This window comes from Saccostrea cucullata, unplaced genomic scaffold (genome assembly GCF_032062105.1).
Source record: "Saccostrea cucullata isolate Sc308-1 unplaced genomic scaffold, CSIRO_AGI_Scuc_v1 ctg237, whole genome shotgun sequence".
Classification (NCBI taxonomy): Eukaryota; Metazoa; Mollusca; class Bivalvia; order Ostreida; family Ostreidae; genus Saccostrea; species Saccostrea cuccullata.
The window spans coordinates 84,240-108,881 of NW_026931975.1; the positions used below are offsets into that span (position 1 = coordinate 84,240).

Genomic DNA, 24,642 nt, shown 5'->3' on the forward strand with positions numbered 1-24,642 from the left:
CTTGAATACCCGTTAAAAGCGTAACCCCTCCCCCATAAAAAAATAGTTGTAACCCCCCCCCCCCCCAGTCCAACTGCAGGCCTGCAAAAGACATGCGTGTCGCTGGTTTTGATTGATCTCATATAACGTACTGCTTTGTAAGATTTAATTATATAGAACTTTAATGTAGATCATTAATTATAAACATAATTTTTAATTTAGAAAGAGGGTCAAAAAGGTTTTTCGTTAAATAGTAATATCCTTGTACATTAGACGTCTCTCTTTATGTCAATGTTCTTAGGTTTTCTATGAAACTATTTTAATATTTTTAAAAAATCAGAAATTCATATCATTATTACTTTTAATTTTTGTTTTGCAATGTGTATGTCCAAGATTTTTAGATTTTAGCCGTTTAAAGGGGTTGTTTCGGCTTTTAGTCGTAGCAAATTGAAGTGTCCGCCATATTGTACAGGTTTGTTGATCGTCATGGGTAGATCAAGAAGCAGAAGTAGATCTTCCAGCAGACAGAGGCATCGTTCTAAACACAAGAAAAGACGCACACGATCCAGATCAAGATCCAGAGAGGCGAGATCTTCAGTGTCGAGCCGACATAATTCCAGCAGAAACCGTTCAAGGTCAAAAGACAGAAAGAGAAGAAGAGAGAGGTATAAATATAAAGTCACTGGGTCAAGGAGCTCGTATTTCATATCCTTGTTGGTTACCTTTTGAACATTGTATACTAAGTTTGAAATGTTTGGGAAGTTTATGCTTAAAATTTTGCGGCTAAAATCACTCGACTATATAAGCCCAGATAAGATGACAAAGAAACCCTAAATTTTAAAAGAGCATTTCATTTAATTTTTATACGTGGATGAGACTTTAGTTACCTGTATTACAGTTTATCGGGTAAAAGGAAGTCTTTTCTGCAACCTATGAAATGATATACGAAAAAATATAGGTTGAATTTGCATTGCTATGCATTGTTATTACGTACTCGATGTAACGATATAATGTTCAAGAATTCCATTATTTGAAATAAGATAGGGGTTATAAAGAGGATCAATGGGTTTTATTTTGTTACACAAGCTGTTGCAAGTCATTATCCGTATTGATTCGAAGTATAATATTTTGATGTCTGTTTTGCATAATTGAACATAAAAGATATAAAACAATATGGAGATAAGTAAAATAGGCCTATTTTATAATTTAGCAGAGTTAAATTCAGTTGCATTACTCCAAATTTTGCATTATGTTTTACCTCATGTTTCATGTTCATACATGAGCAACAAAGCCAAAATTCTGATCATAAGTGTCTGCAGACTTCTATAAATTGTTTTACATTTTGAATTTTTGAGCAGCTGTTGAATCAAACTTAAAAATCAAACATAAAGCATAATTGGGTAAACAGGGTTCAAAACACAATTATTTGAGGGTTTAAATTTTTACTTAGATGACAAAAATTTCCTAATAGGTGGGGAAAATCTTTCAAAAATCTCTTGAAGTTCAAGACTGATTCAAGTTAAGGAATGGGGACAAAGGGAATCTCATTTTGAGATCATATGGTTCAATTCAATATGAAATTTTAATGCCATGCATAAGAATATTTGCATAAATGATCCATCATTAGTAATCCGGTGAATTTTTTTGCAATATATACTTAACAAGTGAATATCTTTATACTTTGTAGAGCTAAGTTAGCTGGAAACTTGGACAGGTACTAAATATCAGCATAAATATCACTTCTGTTTTTCTGGGTAGAATCTTTTTGCTATAGGAGCATAATACACTTGGATATATGCTTCATTTTGCTTAACTTACAAAATTAAGCTTTAATATTTTTTCATATGATTGATTGACAATACTCATTTTTAAGTATAGTATTAGTTATTTTATTTTTGCCTGGAAAAAGACTTCCAAATGGAAATATGCATAAGACAAAGTACTTCAACAATGTCCAATACCCATAAAATAAATGGACTATGATGCACTCCTTTTTCAAACATCCATTGGATCTCTTTGTAATGACATGTGCCTTGTGAATACATCTGCATTTTCCAATTTTTATAAATATTCGCCAAATTGTAATCTTCTGTAATTTAAAAACTTAATATGAGAGTTTAAATTACAAAAGTGAATAAAAAAGTTCCCCAATGGAAATCCAAATCACTCCTAGTGCACAAACTAAATACTGATGTAGTATAATTTTTATAATGACAACCAACTCAAGAACAGTTAATTTAAATCAAATTTTAAATAAATTTGTGTACTTAACTCTTTCAACACTGAGTAACTTTTATCAACCAACCCCAGGTACACTGAGTAACTTGGGCCATCACTAAACATTTCACCTTACGTCACAAAAAATACTATAACTTCTTTATTTCTTTGAATATTTTAATAAATGACACATCATTAGAAAGGTGAGGCAGTTTTCTTTTAAACTAGAGGTACTGTGAGCGATGAGCTCACTAAATGATACCCCCCGCCTCCCATATGGTTATAACTGGTGAAAAAGTCCATGTTTTCCTGTGGCGGGGAAACCAAAATATGTGTCAGATCAAAAAGTAAAATATAAATATGTTATAAAGATGTGAAAGTTGCATCAAATTTCATTCATTGAGAGGAGTTGCGGATAAGAGAGCAAAGCGTAACAAAAACCCTACAGACGGACGGAATTAACGATTACTATATACCCTCCCGCTTTTCAAGCGGGGGGTATAATGATATGAATTTTATATGTATACAAAATTATTTAGCATGTCAAAAACCCTAATAAAATTCATAATTACATTTTATAACGGATCTTATGCAAAAATTTAATAAATTTGCTGCTATGAAGTTTCAAAATCGATTATGTTCTTACCACCATTCAAAAGAGAAATTATTTCCGAGTAAAATGGTATGCAGTATGTCAGAATTTATTTAAAAGTAAGTCCATAATTATTAATAAATAAAAGACATCGGAAGAAGTCTGGGGCGTGGAAAACATCCTCTGTTTCGGAGCCTTGATAGTCGGATTCCGAGTCAACTTTCTCCGACAAGATTTCACAACATTGCTAATAACTCATATTTTTGTTGTCTAGAAACATCTATAATGTCTAATTTCTTGATTTTATTCAATCTTTCATCGCCAGAAAGATCGGATATTTCGTTGTTTACCGCCATTTTGCTTTCTTCTTTGTTTTCTTTACTAATATCTAATTTTCCTGATTTTTTCGTGGTTTTCGCCATGTGGTCCGCCATATTTGTTAACGGATGTTTACATCATTCTACCCATAATTCAAAGCGACAGATTTTGCACAGAGAACACTTTCTGTTTCTAAGAATAAATGTTTTACTTTCAGTTTAGTGTCTGAGACCGATGTATCGGTCTACCGTGTTCCAAGACAAAATTTTATCAGACCGATGTATCGGTCTACAGTGTTGAAAGGATTAAGTAGAAGCAAAGCATATATATATTCCTGTATTCTTCAATCTTTGACAATAATAATTGGTAAAAAAAAATATACGTCAATATTATTTCAGGAAAAGAACAATTTGGGCAAATCCACCCACCTGCATATGATAAAGGAATGCATCCTGTCTATAATCCTGGGTGTTGGATAATGACAATGATACTTTATATAATTTGGTCATTTTCAGTTGCTATTGTGATATGTTGTTATTTTCTCTTTTGCTGATATTGATAAACATGTATGCTCTAGGAATGTCTTTTCAGTGTATGTGTATATTATTATATAATCTTCTTGACATCTTTATTTTGAAGTATAATATACATGTATAACTGCAATTTCAATGTTGTATTAAATCTGGATAAACAAATATTTATAAGCATTAGATCAGAACTTTGATCATGAAAAGAAATTTTTGAATAACTTCGTTAATACTAAGATATTTTGTTAAATATAAATTTGCGAGATGCTCTGGGGACTTTGAAATTCTTTCTCGAGAATTTACTAAGCTGGGAAGTGAACATGGTGAAATACTCCTAAATTTGGTTCATTTAAATTAATTATGTCTGAGAGCATGAAGTAATGCACAATTATACATTTTGCCTTATTTTGCTTGTATGAGAATGACATTTTATAATGATTCAGAAACAATAAGGAAAATTCATTTAAAATGTAATTAATATATATATAAAAGAATTGTAAATTTTTGTTGTAAAAAAGTATTGCTAAACAGATTGATGTATTCTAGGATCACAGTATGACAGTGACGTTAAATTACATATCATAATATTTTGACTATATTCTGCTGAAATATGGAACACATTTTAAACATTTTATGATTTGTTTCTTCCAGAAAAAGGACTCCTTCATCCAGTAGCTCCAGTAGTGATGATGACTTAATAATCAGAGCCAAGCGAAGAGAAGAGGAAGAGAAGAAGGCAGAACTGGAACGACAGAGATTAATGTAATTAATGAAGGAACATTTGAATAATGAATTAATTAAGGAAAAATTGTTAATTTATGAAAAGTCATATATTTTTGTTTTCCTCCTCTAGATATTATATATTGTTTATCCTGTGTATTAAACAAGATTTGGAAAATCTGAATTCACATAACACAATCATATAAACAACAAACATTTTTTGAAAAAAATTAGTTAATACATGTCATAAAAGATGCAGTAAAACACACTTACAGTGAACTGGCTCATATTATTCATTATCATAATGAATTAACACTTACTGCAATGTGTATATCATTCCCCTTGGCTTTAAAATATTTTGTGAACTAAAGAATATATTTTAAATTACTTTTAAAACTAAGCAAAATTTTCCATCCCTGGCACTTAATTTTAAACATTTGACTGTATGTAAATACTAAATAACACACTTCTGACAATATTGTACAATGTGGGCTTTTTTTAACAGACGACAGAAAGAATTAGAAGAGAAACTAATAGAAGAGGAAGTGGCCCGACGAGTGGAAGAGCTGGTGGCCAAGCGGGTAGAGGAGGAACTAGAAAGACGGAAAGATGAAATCGAGGCTGAGGTGCGGCGACGCGTGGAGGAGGCCAAAAAAATCATGGAGAAACAGATGTTGGAGGAGCTAGAACGTCAAAGAGAGGCTGAGCTGGAGGCTCAGAAAAAGAAGGAGGTAATGACAAGTTTGACTCTACGTGTACGGGTGATAGGGGTCTGTTCAGAAGAAGAATTCAGATCTGTAGTCACAGTCACAGAAACATGCTGTGTGCTTTTGTGTTAATGTGAATTATAAAGCCCCCCCAAAACATAGAGATACTGTCAGTGGGTTCTGTAATGTTTCTTGATTTCAAAGAAATATGAAATGTAGATTTGTTCATAGTACATTCCAATGAAATAAAAATTTGGAGTTTTGTCTCATGTGTTAACAATTTTTTGGATCTTGTAATAAATGTACATTATTATAAGAGTCTTTTTTTTTTCTCCCTTGAATGCAGTACACATAATTTTTTTAAAAATTCCTAGATAATACTTGAGATTGTACATATTTAGAGCTGTATGTTTATATGGTAAAAAGATAAAGTATAGTATATGTACCTATGAATTTTGATATATTGTGTACTGCAAACCAACTTTTATTCGCGACGACTTTATTTCGCAATTTACCGGGGGCAGACTAGTTAGCGACGATGAATTTTCGTGATCAAGCCTATTTAGGTTCTCTTGTGAATAGACACATACACTTTAAGAACCGATTCTCGGAGAGAAATATGTGCGATGACGAGACTCTCGTGAACTTCGCGAAAATTTCTCGCACGCGAATAAAAGTTGGTTTACAGTATTGATTGACACAGCATGCTAAAGATATCCAAGAATTTTTAACCTTCCATATAGTTTTTATTATAGCTCTTCTACTTTTTTTGAAAACTCTCAGCTACAATAAATGGTAATGGGTTTTTTTTTTATGGTCCTCAAATTTATGAAATATGTTTTAAAAGTGAAGCAGTGAAATATCCTGTGAGAATTGTAATGTATGTAAGATAGGGCTAGAAAATATGTGTATTGTCATGTTGGATGTTCTTTTACAATTCTTCTTGCTTTTGTCCTTTGTGTTATCTATATTTATATAACAAATATGAACAAATCTACATAACTTTGTTAACTTTTTCAAATTTTTTTTTTTTTTATTTTTGTCTACACCTGTTATTAAAAAGTGTAAGGAGGTGTAAATATTAACAATACTTTTAGCTCACAAAAGTGAAATATAGAAGAAGAAAAAAAAAGATTTGGAAAAGTTAGCATAGTTGATTAAGAATCAAATAAGGTTACAAGAGTAGGAAACATGAACAGACCTCTATCTTCCCTCAGAGCATGGTCACAAGAAAAGCAAGCATAGATTTTCAAGGCCAAGTTTCATATTTGATGCGCCCTAAAAAAAAAATTAAGGTACAGTTTTCCAGTCTGACAGAAATAATAGGTTGTTCACAGATGTTGAGCCTTTGATATACTATGGATGCTTGTGACCAAGCCTGAAAAAAATCCTGATCATGAACAGTTCTTGGTGCATGTGTTATCTGATTGTTTTGTTTTCAGCAACTGTATATATTTTTTTACCCAATATTTTAGAGCCAAATGATCATGTAAGTGTTAAGATTTCTCAATTTTACCCCGATCTCTTCTAGGTTTTGCTGTTTACTTGTATAGGGATTCCATGTACAGCATTCGCATATTATTGCAAGTATTGAATTGTTGTCTTGACATAAACAATCTAACATTGTTCTGACATTTCCATCCAAGACACACTTTCATTGGTCCGCTACTGTTGACATTGTTAAGATTTATTGTGATTTACGGGGAGGCAGTGTAGTTTAACTTTGGGTATTGCGTAGGAATACTGGATCGGGGCTCCAAAGTCAGTTAATTAATTATAATTTTCAAAAAATTAAAATCCTGGATTGAAGAATTAGTTTATAATGGCTATCCACCAGTTGAATGTGTAGATACACTGTATTTTCGGAAGAGGAGGAAATTCACTGCAGATATTGGTATGTAAAGTTACGAGGTAAATTATCTAATATAACTGCCTAATCATCATTTTACAGCTGTCAAATTTGCACTGATACAATGTTGATTGTATGTCCTGCAATGTCTATGCAGTCCACAAGTAGATTGAATTCTTACAAGAAATCAATCCTGTGGCATAATTACATATTGATAAACTTCTTTTACCATTATTTATTGAGTAATGATTAGAAATTCATTCTATATGTATTCGCTTGTGTTTTTTTTTTTTTTTTTTATAGGGTAAATTGTATGATTTTATTAATTGATTGAATTAAATTTGATAATTTTGTTGATCTATGAAAGAAATTTTTTTCAAGTTGTCATAATATAGATCAAATTTACCGATACTTGTAATTTTCCTAGGCACAATTTTATTTCCTGTACGATTTAAATGTGACACACTTTCTGATCTCGTCCAACATTTTTGTAGGAGGAAGAAAAACTCAAACGACAAGAACTGGAGGATATAATGGCAGAAAACAACAGAAAAATCGAAGAGGCCCAAAAGAAATTGGTAGGTCTCTCCTTGTTAAAAGTTACTGTCATTGAATGTATAATTTTTAGAGTGTAAGATATTTGGCAGACAAAAATTGCTTTTTGAAAAATTTTGGGTAGATTTAATGTTCTTATTTATTTATAAATGTGCAACACATTTAGCGTTGTACTTGAATTAGCGCAAGTTTCTTTCTGCCAAAAGTGCTAAAAAGAATACACAGCCAAATGTAATACGTTTACAGTATGTTTTACGGATAGAATACTATTAATGGGATAATGAACAAACAAGAAACTGGTGCATAAAATTTACATTCATCTTGTGACAGGACCAAATAAGATTAAGCCCAAGATATTGTACAGTTGAATGTAAATGAATTGGTATGAAGAAGAGGGGGAGGGAAGTAAAAAGATATCGGAGGGAAAATATGGAAATTTTTGCAATTTTTTTTTGAAATGATGTTTGTCTGGTAGTTTAAACTTTTTAGGTCAATGTTAAATGCATTTGTAAACTAAATTATTTTTTTCTTGTCAGGCCGACGAGCAATTGAAATTGGTTGAGGAACAGAGACGCATGCTCGAAGAAAAGCAACGAATGGAGGAAGAGGACCGGAAAAGGAAAAAAAGAGAACAAGAAGTTATTTTGAACAAAAAGAATGCAAGACCCAAATTGTCTTTCAGTTTAGGGGGAAAATAGTTAAAGGCTCATTGGTTTTTTTTTTTGTTAGTGTCTGTACATGTATCAGGTTAAAGATAAATTATCCGGAGTTAAAAAGTCCTTATCACAAGGATATAGAGGAAGTCCAGTGCACAGGTCCTTTTCCCACGTATACATGTATGATAAATATTCCTTAAGTGGATCTTTCTGCCTTCCAGGAAAGCAGGAGCATGCGGACATTTTCACATGATTGGAATTTATTTGATGCAAACATTCTTTTATACATATATCTATAAATGCTGTGGCAATTCCTTGCATCTTTAAATTCCGTCATGTATATCTGTGTTTGTTTTTATTTATGTTCCTTCACATCATCTCATATTAACTGTGAATCGATAAATCATGTGAATTAAACTCAATAATAGAAACTTATTTGTTTTTCCTTTCTTAACCAGGATGGGGAAAGTTCTTTGATAGTAGTATTTTTAATATAATTTATTGAAAAAGAAAGGCAGGTATTTAATAGAATGGTCTGTTAGTGTGTTTTTATGTATTATCACCCACATTTAGATGCTACCACTTCAATGTCGGTGGAGAGTTTTATACCTGTACTCAACACTCAGGGTCATTGAGCAGTAAGGGATCTTTTACGTGCCAGCACTTTTGGAGACATCGATCCTCAGATTATATGGAATAATGGTATTAACTGAAAGATCTGATCTCCACGTTTGGCAGTGGTATTTGAATCCACAATGTAAGCATCAACTCCTTCCCCCCTTTTTTATAGCAAACTCTCTAACATGCACTGCATTTGACAGTCAACCCATAGAATGGTTAATTTCTCTGTTCTATCAGTATGTAAAATTGACTTGATTTAATTAGATGCATGTAAGAAGATATTGAACAAAGGAGTTGGGCAAGTAAACCATGAACTATTTGTACTGTCTATTATCATTAGAGACTCCATTGTGAAAATAGCAGTGAATGTGAAAATGTGCCTTGATAAATTTGAACACTATGATTCAATTTATCTATTAAAATATCTGTAAATTTTTTTCAAAAGGCTACTTTTGTACTTGTTATACTTTTTAAGCTTAACTCAACAAGAGACTAAACCAAGGATCATTGGTTATAGTCATTGCAAAGTTTAAGGTCCAAGTCCTACTTTCCCTTTGTTATAAATACAAGCACAGTGGTAGTAAGAGTGTCTGCTCTAAAGTCGCGGAGTAAGGAGTTGATCCTTATGTCGTGGGTTCGAATCCCACGTTGAGACTTCAGATGAGACTGTGCACCTAGGTCCCGATCCTTAAATTAATTGAATTACTGCTTTCAGTAATTGAATCGATGTACGCATCATGATCATGCAACATATTATTGGTCACAAAAAAAAAGAAGATGGGTGAACAAGTATGCAGAATGCCTATAGCTTCAAACTATTATATAAAATTCATATTGATTTTATAAATTAAGTTCTCACCATTGAAATTTATGAAAGCATAGCAAAGTTATCACCAAAAAATTCTAAAAACAAGATGTGTTTGTGTAACACTATGCGCCCGATGGCAACAAAGATCGAAAAAAGCTATTTTTAGCATATAGGTCACAGTCAACGTACAAGAACTTAATTAGTGGAGTATGCATACCAAATATGAAGTCTCTATCTCTTATAGTTCAAAAGTTATGGCGAAGGTACGAAAAAGCTATTTTTAGCATATACCGGTAGGTCACAGTCAAGTTCACAAGGTCATTGACCTTGGTGTCATTTATAAGAGCTTATTTAGTGAAGTATGCATACCAAATATGAAGTCTCTATCTCTTATAGTTCAAAAGTTATGGCGAAGGTTAAAGTTTGCAAACAAAAAGCTATTTTAGCATACAGGTCACAGTCAAGGTCACAAGGTCATTAATCTTTGTGTCATTTGAAAGAGCTTAATTAGTGGAGTATGCATACCAAACATGAAGTCTATATCTCTCATGGTTCAAAAGTTATGGCGAAGGTTATAGTTGACGACAGACAGACAAACAAACAGGACAAAAACAAAATACGCCCCGGATCTATCGATTCGGGCGCATAAAAATTTTTTTTATTAAAAATTAGTGTAACTATATTCGTGGGATTCGAACCATATTGCTTTTTAAAATTTGTCTTCTTTTTTTTTTTTTTTTTTTTTTTAAATTTACAGATTTTAATACAAAGTTTTACAATGCGTACATACATTTTCTGTAAATTTTTTATGAGAGAAAGAGAGAGAGAATGGGAAAATAGAGCAAGAGAGAGAGAGAGAAGGGATGGTGAGATAACCAAAAATTAAATAAACAGATTATTCCAGGGACTCCAGGCTTCGTCAAAAGTCAACTGATTATTGTTCTTATATATATGCAATGTACTTGTTTGTTTCATACATATATTTGATGGAGGATATCAGTCCAATCAAGGAGAGGTTTTTACCTCTACATCTCATTCTATAGATAAAATATTTAATTTGAAGAGCAACGAGATATTTAATTTTGTCTAATTTTGCAAAAGATCCCAATATGAATTCTTTCTTTGAATATACAACATTAATATGAATCTTTCTAAAACAATAACTATCAAAACTATTCAACAGGTCTTGTATTACTTCATATTCCCAGAAGATGTATGCAATAGATTTCTGTTTTAGTTTCACAAAAAGAACACCCATATGAACCTATTTTCTTAATTTTATGTAAAAAGGAGTTTGTTGCTAATATTTTATGATTAATTCGGAACTGAAACCACTGAAGTTTTGTATCTTTTGTGAGCTTAAAAGGAAAAGAAAAAAAATTCTCCCATTCAGTATCATTCAAGTTAAAAATTCTATTCCAGCTAGTTTGACCATTACAAAAGAATAAAAGGTGTTTTCTAAATCTTTTATATATGAATCAGTAGGATTTGGAAGCGAGGCAAAAATATGGTTCAATGTTGGCAATAAAAGTGTTTTCAAAACTGTTAATCGTCCTAGTGGTGTGAGATTCCTACGTTTCCAATGTCTTATCATTTTCTTTATGTTTTCTAACTTTGAACCGAGATTCCTTGAAAGTACCTTCTGCAAATCTATGTCAAATTCAATACCTAGTAACCTAAAGTTTTTCTTTCCCCACTCAAGAAATTGATTTTTACATAAAACCTCATCACTACCTTTTTTGTTACCTATCCATATTACTTGTGTTTTATCATAATTTATATGTAAGCCGGACATTTTTGCAAAATCTCTAAGGGTACCTAAACTTGATTGTAAAGATTTCTCTCTGCCATCCAATATAAGAGAAGTGTCATCAGCAAGCATTGAGATTTTCTTTTCCCCATCAAGGAGATGTATACCTTTGATGTCTTTATTATTTCTTATCTTAATAGCAAGAATTTCCGCACATATTAAGAATAAGTATGGGGATAACGGGTCTCCCTGGCTGCATCCTCGATGCAAAGAGAATTTTTCTGATAAATTTCCTCCCTGATTTACTGCTGAAGTAATGTTTGAATAAAATAAACTAACCCATTTCCTGATAGACTTTCCAAAATTAAAGAAATTAAGTGACTTTTGAATAAAAGCCCAAGAGACAGAATCAAATGCCTTTTCAAAGTCAACAAGGAGAAGAAGACCTGGTATTTTTTCTTCTTCTGTATATTGCATAATGTCATAGATTAGTCTTATGTTTTCAGCTATATTCCTACCCTGTATGAAGCCTGTTTGATCAGAATGTATAATTTTATCTAGAAACTTTTTAAAATTTGTCGCTCCATAAACCAACCAAAGCGTTTCAATTTCCATTTCCTTTTCAATGAAATTTTTCATATATCTTCATGTAGCATATCCAAATAGTTGAAATCAAAGGACTCGTGTGTAGGCTATAAAATATCTGGATAATTATTTTTGGAGAGTTCATTGGTTCATGTTTGACACACGTGTGCCAGAGAATATATAATCTCCTACTGTATTTCTGTTTACAAACATGTGCATGGGTAACATCACTTTTGTAATATAAGCAATCATTGCAGATAGTTTCAAGCAAAAATTATCTGTCCCTTTAATTTGTTAGTGTCCTTTTCATTTAAAGTACATATATTTAGTTTCAAGCAAAAATTATCTGTCCCTTTAATTTGTTAGTGTCCTTTTCATTTACAGTACATATATTTGGTACACATGTGCATCTTGGCCTACTATTACATGTAGATCACTCGACTTAAGACCACAAATGCATTAGTCTTCCGTGAATCTTTCACGAGTTATATCTTTGTTCTGCATTCAGTTGGATGACCTTTCTGTGTTCATGTAATCATGTCGTTGTATTACGACAGAAACTATGTAACTGTACAAATCGGGCAGGGATAAGATAAGAACAATACATGGAAGTGTTCTCTTTGACTAACCAATCTTTTCAGGTGAGCACTAAAACAAAAACATATCAGAAAATAAGAAATGTTTCACGCACCGATTTTGTAAGGGGAAAAATATTTATATATATATTTTTTAGAGATCTGATATTTCAAACAAAAAATCTGCTTTCCGTTATCAATTTAATGATACATGTATTTCCTTGGATGATGACATAGTAATGTAATTAAGGTTCATTGACCCCTTGGTAAGAAAGATAACTCTTACTCAGATAAATGACTTACTCCTGTAGTTTATAAAATTTTAGTAAAATTTTCATTATTTTGTCAAAATTTTCCCCGTGATGTATGCTGAAGTTGTGTCCAATTCAGTTAAAAATCTAAGCAGAATTTGATAGATCTCTGTGATTTTAAACCGAGTTTTTGTAATATTCGAGACAGACCTTTCATTTCTGTGGGTTCCCACGCAGATATCTAGAACAAACTCAACAATGAAAATTAAAACAGAACATGCTGGCTAGCTAAATCACGTGATTAAAACTGTTTTTAAAAGCCATTCTTATTCTGTATATAGTTAGAAATGCTCGAAACATCAGAGGAAGAGAGACACTTTTCTTTACATACAAGGATTTCCAACTAGAGTCAGACGACGCGTTCCTTAAAAATATATAATTTTCCCCAAGACTTTTGTCACTGAAGCATAGGTACTCAGACAAGTTTCCTCGCAAAAATTTAAGGTACCTTAATTACCAGGCATTAGAACAAGATACCAAACTGTGAAATTTCTGAATATATAATCCTTAAGTGTAATCTTCTAAATAACCTATATCGCAATTTTTGGTGAACTTATATTTATAAACCATATTGCATATAATGTAGCAATCACAAATGAATGACAATTATGAATTATTTTTATATAATGCCAAGAAATACAAAATATAATTTTTATATTTGAGGGACATGTCGTCTGATCTTAAGAGGTAATCAATTATAAATGCATAACATCCAGAAAAAAATGTAGCGACATTTTCAAGATTTCATTCCCCCCCCCATGTTTTTAGCTCATATCCGATCAAGTGAGTTTTTCTGACCCACCCGTCGTTCGTCGTCTGTTAACTTTTCACATTTTCACCTTCTTTTTAAGAACCACTGAACCAATTTTACATAAAGTTTTTACAAAACATCCTTTGGTAAAAGGCAGTTTAAATTTTAAAAAGAAATGAAGGACAATTTAAAGCCCCCTTACAAGATAATCAAGAAAAGACAAAAATAGGGTTTGGTCATTGAAAATAACTCTTCTCAAAAACCGCTGGGTCAGAAAAGCTGAAACTCATGTGAAAGCAACTTTGAGTATTGAAGATTATAAATTGCTCGATCTTGATCCCTGGTGGCAGCTAGGGCGGAGCCATAGTACAGGGAATCAAAGGTTAACATTGAAATATGAAGAAAAAAAATCTTTAAACACCTCCCTCTCAAGAACCATTGGATCAGAAAAAATTTAACTTAAGTAAAAAGCATTCTGGAGTAGTTTACAGTAAGATTTTATATTTTCAAATCATGACCTTCGGAAGGGGGGAGGGGTCGAGGCCACAAATAATAGGGAAGTTTTACATTGAAATATATAGGAAAATTCTTCTCAAGAACCACTGGGCCAGAAATCCTTATGTGGAAGCATCCTGGGGTAGTGAAGATTTAATTCAAGACCCCTGGGGATAGGGCGGGTCACAACTGGTATTGAAAGGGGGAGTCTGGTGATCATCAGGGCCAACGTTACTCAGGTAAGCGCTATGACCCATGGGCCTCTTGTTATAAAAAAAAAATTAGATATAAAAAAAATATAGATTCTATTCAAGAATGCGTTTTGCTAAATGCAATTTTGAGAAAGGGTTAAAAATAAATATCTAAAAGCTCTTTTTGTTCAGGTTAAACCATGAATTACGTCACTTTTCTGGTGCTGGTAATCTTAATGACGTCAGTGTCTACTATTCCCGTTTTACAAAGAGATTTAGAAGAAAGGACATGTGAGTATTTTATTTAAATAAGAGCTATGACTTTCATATTTCAAATGTGTCAAGCAATTTCTTAAAGTGCCAGCGTTTTCCTCTTGACCTTAAATTTTGACCCGGTTTAAAAAAAAACTATAAGCTTGAACCTATGTCATAACTTTTGAACAGTTTTTTTTCTGCCTAATACTTCACATGTGTATTCGTTGTGACATATAAGACCTTACAATAGGTATATATATCTTTGACCTTGACCATAGAGGTTGAGAAACATTAACCTTGGTTATAACTTTTGAACAATTAAAACTAGGGCTTTTATATTTCACAGATGTAGTACTTGTGACAAGACCTTTCTTTGGTTGCGAACGATGTTGTCTTTTTGACCTAGAGTTTGCATCTTGACCCATCTTTGAAATTTTTTATCTTGGCCATATTTTTTGGACAGTTGGTGCTAGAACTTTATATTTCACATGTGTATTATTTCTGACAAGGTCTTCCCCTCGGTACCATTAATTCTGAGCTTGATCTTGGAGTTTGACCCACTTTTGAATAAATTTAGTTTATCTTAGTCCTCATTTTAAATTGGTTTGTGCTTGGGTTTTCATATTTGAAATTCACAGATATATTCAATGAGACAAGTCCTCTCTTTAAGTAACGGCATTTTTTTTTTATTTCTTGACCTTGAAGGTCACCTTGCCTTTCAGAAAGTTCATCCGTCGCCATAACGTAAGCTGATATACGGGGTACTCAGTGTTTTATAAACAAACACATCTTGTTTAATTCACATTTTTATTTAATTACTTAAAAAGGCTTAGAATGATAATTATCACATTTGGCTACTGTTATGTTAAAGCTGAATTCTAATCGTAAAAAAAGGAATGACTATGTCAGCCATATTCGACCGGACTCTCGCTATACCTGAGGACCCCTATATATACAAAGCGGCTGAGTTAGTCATTGTTCAGTGCATGTAATCAGTCGTCATCGATGTAGACGGACGTATGCTATACAGCATTCGGTAGCGACCAAAATTAACTGTATACTTATTCTAATGAAGAAAAGTAAGATACCAAAGAAACTTACAATAGTCATGGTAGTTGCACAGTATATAAACGCACACAAATACACGCAACTGCAATAAAATGTAAACAAAGGTAATGCAAGATACTATAGTACCCAGCACGAAAACGGGTGTCCATTCCACGCCGATACCCATGACAACAAAGCAGTCAGGTGTAACGATTGCGAAGAGTATAACCTGGTGATCAGTTCATGGAAAATGGCGTATACCTATTTACGAGTCGTGTTCAGTTTTAACACCAGTACCGGGGTATACCCTTCGCATTCGTTACTCTTGACTGCTTTATTGTCATGGACATTAATTCCAAGGTAAGCTTGAACTTTCGGATAGGCGTGGCATTCTTGGCGCTACGTAATTAGCGTCTCTCAATTGGCGAATAGATTCTCATTGGTTATGAAATTAATAACACCAGGAACTTTAAATTGTCTTTGACAACGATGAGACGACTGAAGTCCCACCTCTTTGCCCGAGGAGACAATGTTATTGGCTATTTTCTACACTCGTTGACATTCGCCCGAATTTCTATAACATGTATATTTCAACAGTAAAGAAAAAGTGTGTAAATTTCAGAAGCTAATTATGTAACGTCGAGAATGCCACGCCTTACTGAAAGTCCAAGCTTTACTGGGAATTGTCCTATTACCTTTGTAAACGTTTTATTGCAGTTACGTGTATTTGTGTTTGTATACTGCACTGACCTGTGCAAATGTAAGTTTCTCTGGCATCTTACTCTCCTGCGCTAGAAGAGGTATACGGGTTTTTTATTCGCTACCGATTGCTGTATATATAGCATACGTTGGTCTGCACCGTTGACGAATGACGATTGATTACACTGAACAGTGACTAAGTGATCGGTTTTATATATGGCCTTCAAATAAAGCGGGAGACCAATCGAAAATGACGGGCAACTTTCAGTTTACGAATCGTGTTCAGCTTTTACCTATGATTTACAATAGTACATATCTTTTAATACTTTGAATATTCTTTGCACAATAAATAGTGATCATATTGATTACTCAGGCTCCGTTCCAAGGTTAAAATAAACGTATTTAACTAAAACGTGTATTGTTTTTAGTGCACACAACTGCTCCGCCAAACACCGATCATGGAATTCTGCAGCAACTCGGGGAGTATTTCAGAGGTAGGGATATTCCAGACAATCCGGTACCCGCAAACACTGTGGACAGCACCATAGCCAGGGACGATATTCTACACGAGCTTGGAGAATACTGGAAAGGGCGAATAGCTGCCTTAATTAATCAAGCCATTCATCAACCGATAAACCTTATTTCTAACTTAATTGGGAATGGAAAGTAAATTTGATCAAAACTAGTTCGTTTCATTTTGTAAAAAATATAATACGTTAGTGATAAATACAGGTACCGCCGTTGAAGAGAAGTATGCTACATTCATATCAAATTATGACCAAGAAATTAAAAGAATATATTTGTTCACAAGAAATGTGATTTACATGATGATGTACAGTGTATATTGATTTATAACGGCCAAATTAAATCAAAATAAAATTCAGTGTTTCTTACAAACATGATATCACAACTAAAATTTTATTTTGAATTTATTTTGTTAAATTAAATATTTAGTTTGAGAACAGTAGAAAAAGAAATATAAAACTTTTAAACGAATATTTGAATTTTTGTTATTTTATTAGATTTTCAATAACGTACAATGCTTATCGAGACGCAGTAATGTACACATCAAAAGGCATGTAGCTCAAATCTCGTTTTAATGTTGATACAACGTATTTTAATCAATACATGCAATGATGATTAATAGGAACTACTCAAATTATCTGTATTAAGAATATATGAATTATCATCATATTAAATACTCGGTAAAAGAGTAAAATTATATATAATAATTAGAGCTAGCTATTTCTAAAGTAATAAATTAAGAATAAAAAAAATTAAATTACTTCCCTTGATCATGATCAGATCCTGTGCTTTCTTTGCAATAATGCTGTACACATTAAAAAATTACACATAAAATAAACATGTTTATGAAAAAATACTTCCTAAGCACTGCAAGAGCATTGGCCATTAATACTGAAACAAACATGATAATATGATTGATTGGACTGTCTTTCAGTAAAACTCTTTAAAGATAAGAGCGATGAAGAAGACCAATTCTAACATCACATTGAAACCAAGAACAAGCATCTTTTCATACATTGTAACAAGGCTTTCTGGAGTTGAAGAGTCATTACTTTTAGTCTATATATATGTTAAAACAATTTTTGATGATAAAAAATTGGAATTTATGGGCATTTTTCTTAATTCCTCACTGCCCTGGTCCTATCCACACAACTGTGGAGATTAAAGGAAATAAATTAAATTCTACAAAGTAGCTACATCAGACAAGACCCTAAAAATCCCAGAGTCCTTCTCTAAAATTTGATCCATTTATATCGCAAACTTTCTTCAAAATTTGCAGATTAGAACCCTTTTAAAAATGGCGGGAAAGCGGAGATTTCTGAACCTGTTCTGAGAGTCATTTCAACGCTTACAAGATCTGGGTTATATGTACCAAACACCGGTAGAAGCGCTTCGGTGAAGTCGATTCCTGTGAACGTGTGAAGTTTCTTCTGCTTCCCGACGTCTGCAACCGTCCACTTTCGTCGCTTGGTATCAATCAACAAACCATATGTCAAATCGACTGTAATTCCCGCCGCATTATCTGACAAGGGTACGTATGTCAGAAGATCACGATTGTGCCAAAATTCATGGGCCAGTTTTCCGTCTTCTGGATATCGTGCAACGTAGCAGGATCGCGCATGCTCATGACGTTCCACAGTATGATGAGTGTCAATGATGTCTTTGCGGCAGATGCCTAGCTCATACACCAGCCATGTTTGTTCTAAAGGCTGGTAAATGGTAAAGGATACGTCCACTTCATAATAGTACTTTCCGGGATCTTTGAAAGCAAAATTGCCTATGATGCCTTTGTAGTTTTGGAGTTGTTTCTCAGCAGTACCGCAACTGCTGGGTTTGCCCGTCTTTCTGTTTCGTAAGACTTTACCATCTAGGGAGACCTCGCGCTCATTGTGAATGGTCAAAACGTCAAAAGTGAATTCCGGACCTGAAATATGTTTTATAGACATTAAGTTCTGTAAATCTGAAACATGCAGCATCTCAGCTCAGGCCTCCAGGATCATGAAGCATCTTAAGCTTAAGTCAAAATCTTCATGTTTTACTGAGATTTTGTGATAGTCGAGCAGATCAAAATTTAAATATGTTTCAATATTGATTTACTATAAGGTGCTCTGACGTTTGTATTTGCAAACTGTGAGATTAATTCAGTATAATTAATAAACATTTTAAAGGCGATTGAAAATTTTTTCTGAAGTCTACGTCTGTTTCATGATCCTGGGGCCAGGACAATTGAGATGACTTGATTGGGTGGTAACCGTTGTACATTGGATTCCAAATGATTTATATCAAATACTATCCAGTTTTGAAACCGAAGCTGACAAAGAAAGAAAAACTTACAGACGATATCCCCATAAATGACACCAGGAAGGTTCTTCAGTTCTAAAATTAAAAATTATAATTTTTTCAAATACTCCTAAACATGAAGGGAACACCAATATGGCTTATCGACTGAGCTTTCACAGAAGTAGCAGCTATTTTAGCATGTCTTCAGTTCTGTTTAGAGGACTTACCCGGAGGCACTGAGTTAGGTGTCTTGGGGGAGATTGGGGAGGTGACGGGCTGGAAGGGGCGATCTGGACTTAACTGCTGGAAAGAATCCCTACTGGCCTGTACTGTCTTCTCTGTAAAAGAATTTAACCGAGTCACTTTAGGGTTCGTTCAACTGAGCACATTCCAATCAGAATCATGTGGATTTAAGATTTCATGATCTGAAATGCATCTAAGACATACCAGATTTCTTCATAGGTAATTCTCCTCGCATTTCTAGATTACCTGTTCAAAATGTTGATAGAAAATGTGTTAGTAATTATGTTGTGGATTAGTATGAGAACAAACAGTTAGATTCGTACAATATGAGTAAGATTTTATATGGAAAGATCTAAATGTATTTTATATACGAATAACCACACATTTAAGAAATATGTATCACGATACAGTCACACATGATAAGAAAAAAAAGAAACTTTTTGGTTTTAACTTCATGGTAGAATCGTGGAAATTACTACAATGGATTAAAATCACAAGGGGCAAAGTTACTTACGTAAAAAGTCACCCAAACCTAAAGGTTGAGGTGAATCCAATTTTAACGGGGTAGGACGTGGTTTCTTTTCAGTGACGTCAGCTGTCACGTGATCATCAGATGCTAAGAATTTGATTGAAACCATAATGAAAGCGTGACAAGCAATATTCAGTACAAGATTAAGCAAGTCGATAAAAGAGATAGGAAAATATATGGTTCAGTATAGACTCTTCTTCAGTTTGAAAGGGATAGTTTTGGTAAAAACACAAACTGTATAGTAAGTTTTGCAATAAGCTGCTGTTATTTGTATACTTTCCACCAATTTTTATAATGAGCTTGCTTTAGTATTCCATCAACTGCTTTTGTTCAGAGTTAGATTTTGAAATAATGCATTTGGATCCAAAAAATTAAACGAACAATTCATCCAATCACCTGTAGTGTATAACGAAGGAGCATTATGAATTTAGGTGATATAATGGTCCGATATCTCTCTCTTCTGTGATTAAGATAAGAATATTAAACAAGAATGTATTTTACAATATATATTGCATGAAACTGAAACTGTACAGCTGAAATCATCCAGAAGCTAATTTGTCATGTAGAATCTTTTAAAAAATTCGGGTATTTTTTTTATTTCGAGTATCCATTAATGGAATAGGTACAAGGAATATAAAAAATATACCTCAAGTCAATAATATCAATATTCCCTACACTGAATGGTGACTTTGTTTTTAACAGTGTATGAAACACACTGAAAAGATGTTTTGAAAGAAAACATTTGAAATTAGTGTATATGCATTTGCTGTTAGTAGTTATGCTAGAGATTCCCTTTACCCAGTTGCAATAAAAGCAACACACGTTTGCACATATATACGTGAATCTACCAAAGGTCCAAACACAAACACTCAAATTTGGTTTGACCAAATATATAATATCATATATTCTTTATTAACACTTACGTTTAGCTCTGTTGAAAAAGGAACTTTTTTCTTCTGCGGCATTTTTGGGCAAACCGTTCATCATGGCGATTGTGCTGATATTTCTCTTCTCATCCATTGGCGCAGGAAGACTCGATTGTCTTTGGACTGGTTCTCTGGTCAGTGTTGATGTCGGCTGGACGCTCAGTTGTCGCATAGGAATCGAATCGCTGCTGCGCAATGCAGGCTGTGGAGGAGTTGTTGGTGTTGCAAAAGTGGTATTTCTCGAAGCTTCGCTGGGTGATGTTCGACTAGGCGAGCGAGAGTTTTCTTGGTTTAATGAAGAAACATACTCAGAGCGACCGGCTTTCATGGAAGACTCAGAGTGTCCGTTATGCAGGGGGCTCTGAGGTACCGGACTTTCCCTGGACGACACGTTTCCAATTCCGTTAATCAACTGTACAAACGAGTCATCACTCACTCCTCGTAAAAATCGTAATGCAACGTCGTCTTTTGCAGGAATAGATACATTAACATTTTTCAACTCAAGTATACGCCGTAGTATGATGTTTTTGAGGTTCAGGAACTCTGTTGCTGTTGTGTAAAGCAGCACTCGATTGGTAAAGTCTGTGGCAGTTTTGACATCGGTCGTGTAGGATTTCAAAGTTTTGACTTTCTCTTGTAAGTCTCTCTTTTTCACTTGACAGTGATTCTGAACCTCCATCTGCAGCTGATACCTCCTCTCGTTCAAGATTTTCTGGTATTTGTCAAAAATGGTGTCTATTTCCTGGCTTATTTGGGTTTCTGTTGATGCCAACTCGTCAACAACACGCTCTAACTGATCCACAGCCTCCGACATTGGTGTTCCACGGGCGTTGATCTCACGAATAACACTCTGCACAACCGTTTTAGAATCTTCATACACATCGCTCAAGTTGCGGATAAGATGACCATTGGTCTGATTGTGGTCGCAGACGGCACAAAGTGTACAGATTGGAACATCGCAGCCTCGTCTGTCACAGTAGAACGTGAATACCTGCTCCTCATGTCCAGGTTTGTTACACGTGTCTTTCCGATGGAATTCCCGAAGTCCAGAATCTTTCAAATCTCCAATCGATACCACTGTGTGCTTACGAGTGATTGCTGTCCTCTTGTGAGCAGCGGTGCATTCTGGACACATGAAATTGTAGCATTCCTTGCAAAACGCCGAGGCCGTGGATTCCTCGGGACAGTCCGTGCAGAGAATCTCGGAAGGCTTTCTTTGGATGCGAACAAAGTCTAAGTAATTTCGGCATGCGGTATCGAGAGGTAGTTCCTTGCTGGGGTCATTAGAAATTTCGGTTTGTGAGTGGCATTCTGGGCAGAAGATAAGCTTTCCGGAAACAATTCTTTCGAGGCAAGATGAACAACAGGTATGCAGACAGGATAGTACGTGGGGGGACCGCTTACTCTCGTCAAACTCATTGTGACATTGCGCGCAATTAGTGAATGTTGTGTTTTCCATTTTACCTAAAGCAAAGAGAATGTGATTGTGAATGTGAAATTCATTTTAATCGCCCGCTGAATGAAAGCCAATTTTTCCTCTTACATATCAAGTATATATATTGCGGTATTGATCAATGGAATTTTATCCAGGTAGTTTAAAGACTGAATCTATCTGTGGGCCAAAAAATGATAAGATCTATTGAGCCAGTTTAAAACATATCACATCTAGAAATATACAAACTACTCAATCAATTGATAAAATTTATCGATGCTTAACTTTTAGATGTGCTTAACACAACAAGAAAAGTAAGGTAAATACGATAATATACATGCCATGAAAAAGAGTCTCCAAGCTACGTTAAATTTATTTATGTAATGTGTATTCATTCATTTAATTAATCTAATTTTGCGGAATGTTTATTCTTTTGAGGTGTAGGACGCCTCTAAGGTAGGAGTAGGCTGTCTTCTTCGATTAACCTTTGTATTGGTCTTTTATTCGGGTATTATTGAATCGCTGGCCCCAGTTCAATGCTGCTTTTAAACTCAGAATGAAATGATGCAAAACAAATACTGTATTTCGTTGGAGGAAAAAGCACAATCGCACGCTTTAAATAACCAGGTTATTTACTATTTAGGTTTACAATTAACGTACATTTTTCTTGCAAAAGATTCATATAGTATTGTATTATTTGACAACCCTTTATTCAAGCCAATGAATATATGAATACCTTCTGCAGTTAATTATTAACAATTCTTTGAATCAATTGCATGCATGGATATAACTAGTCCCCTATATGGGAGGTATAGCTCATTATTTTTTCAAAACGGTTTGATGTATACCTGAAGAGAAAATGATATTGTTTTTGTAAAAGGCTTTATAAAAAAAACGGTCATTTAATAAAAAAAAACTTTTAAAATGAAACTATAGCATCATTTTATAGGGATGTCATAGATACTGCGACGGATATGATAACAAATTAATTAAACATTGAATAAAATTATTTAAAATTATATATTTTGTTTAGCCTGCTAGGTCCAGATGTAAAATTTTCACTACAGCGCTACACAGCTTGATTTTATATTGAAACAAGTCTGGACAAATTTACGCGGGAGTCTTCCATTGGTGCAGGGCTAATTATTTAGATAAACTTGATTATGTATAAGAATTGTGTCTAGCTGCATACATGATTTACATACATTTGTATAAAATTAAGTCAAACTTAATTGAAACTGTCACATAGGTATATTTTGAGGAGAGATCTGATTAAATATTTAAATGTCCCATGTTCGTAGGGAAGAGATAAACAAAAATATACTTACATATACAAACATAAATTCCGACGCACGTATGGGAAAAAATGCTCTTTCAAGCCATATCAATTTCTTTCGTCGTTTTCTCAATTGCTTTTGGATGGAATGAAGGAATTGCAGCAATGACTTCCAAATTGGTCAAAAACTTTTCAGGTGTAGTAGTAAATATATAAATGGGTTACTGGTATTTAAATCTGCAGGTACAACTCCAGTCCCTTTAAATCCCATGTACATTCAATAAAAACCAATTAAATAACAAAGTGGAAACTAAAATCTCAGGCGCAGGGTCAACAGCTTAATGATAAGTACAGATTACCAAAATTTCTATACCTAAGTGCACAGAAATAATATCTTATAATTAAAATAAATATTTAATACTTATGATCAATTAGCAAGCAGTCAAGAAACCATTCCGTGTATTCTGAACTTTAATGAAAATATTGATTCGTGCGAGTGTTTTTCTTCAGCAGGGTTTCATACAATTATAAGATACGACTTTTCTCAGTTTCCATTCCTTTCTTATTTTGGCTACAATGCCTTTAAAATTATTAAGGTAAAATGGGTGAGGTAGTACAAAATATCTTAACCCACAGGTGCTTGGGGACTGGACCCCCACCCCACCCCCCCCCCCCCCACACACACACACACACACTCCATCCGCACCCTCTCCGTGTTCCGTACTCCAAGGTTTCTTTGACCTTTTTGAAATAAAATATTTTTCTATGACATATACACACAGTATAACAACTGAAAAATCCAAACAGAACAGTTCTGTTTTAATATAAGAGTTTGAATTTTTATAAAAAGCTAGTTTTAGCTTAAATTTTGAATTTTTCAGATTTCGGATTTTTTATGCTGAAAAAAAAAATAGAATTTTTATACAAGGCTAGTTTTAGCTTAAATTTTGAATTTTTCAGATTTCGGATTTTTAATGCTGAAAATAAAATAAATCAAAGTCTTACAATATAACTAAAATGACATTGCTATTATGGAAGATATGTTTTCCCCTATGTAAATGCATTAATTCAACATATTTTAATAAAATAACATGGTACCAAATTAAAGGCCTATCTTTACCCCAGGGTCCCTTATTTGAAGGGGGGAAATTAAATCCTCAAAACTTTGGGATGCTAGCACATCAATAAAATGATTCCATAATTGTGTTTTTATGAGAATTTTT

At 33.7% G+C, this 24,642-nt stretch overlaps 2 protein-coding genes and 1 long non-coding RNA gene across 6 annotated transcripts; 2 read left to right on the forward strand and 1 right to left on the reverse strand.

Annotated features, from left to right (window-relative positions):
- The first annotated feature begins 417 nt into the window (after window positions 1–417).
- LOC134234140 (arginine and glutamate-rich protein 1-like) lies at window positions 418–8,555 on the forward strand. Of its 2 annotated transcripts, XM_062716197.1 has the most exons (6): window positions 418–644; window positions 1,667–1,693; window positions 4,285–4,395; window positions 4,859–5,084; window positions 7,404–7,487; window positions 8,001–8,555. In XM_062716197.1, exons 1-6 carry the CDS (start codon window positions 466–468, stop codon window positions 8,160–8,162), a joined length of 789 nt encoding a protein of 262 aa, XP_062572181.1. In that variant the 5' UTR covers window positions 418–465; the 3' UTR covers window positions 8,163–8,555. The 2 variants fall into 2 exon arrangements, with proteins under 2 accessions (XP_062572181.1, XP_062572182.1); XM_062716198.1 differs by lacking the exon at window positions 1,667–1,693.
- A 3,832-nt stretch (window positions 8,556–12,387) lies between these two features.
- Window positions 12,388–16,977, forward strand: LOC134234159 (uncharacterized). Its single transcript, XR_009985126.1, has 3 exons — window positions 12,388–12,525; window positions 14,400–14,498; window positions 16,637–16,977. It is a non-coding gene; the product is annotated as an uncharacterized LOC134234159 (long non-coding RNA).
- An 879-nt stretch (window positions 16,978–17,856) lies between these two features.
- On the reverse strand, window positions 17,857–23,504 carry LOC134234141 (E3 ubiquitin-protein ligase TRIM33-like). Of its 3 annotated transcripts, XM_062716199.1 has the most exons (7): window positions 23,472–23,504; window positions 20,709–22,175; window positions 19,771–19,872; window positions 19,461–19,502; window positions 19,241–19,351; window positions 19,068–19,109; window positions 17,857–18,657 (listed from the first exon to the last, which is right to left on the reverse strand). In XM_062716199.1, exons 2-7 carry the CDS (start codon window positions 22,168–22,170, stop codon window positions 18,014–18,016), a joined length of 2,403 nt encoding a protein of 800 aa, XP_062572183.1. In that variant the 5' UTR covers window positions 22,171–22,175; window positions 23,472–23,504; the 3' UTR covers window positions 17,857–18,013. The 3 variants fall into 3 exon arrangements, with proteins under 3 accessions (XP_062572183.1, XP_062572184.1, XP_062572185.1); XM_062716200.1 differs by lacking the exons at window positions 19,771–19,872; window positions 23,472–23,504 and having other exon boundaries at window positions 20,709–22,232; XM_062716201.1 differs by lacking the exons at window positions 19,461–19,502; window positions 19,771–19,872; window positions 23,472–23,504 and having other exon boundaries at window positions 20,709–22,232.
- Window positions 23,505–24,642: the final 1,138 nt, after the last annotated feature.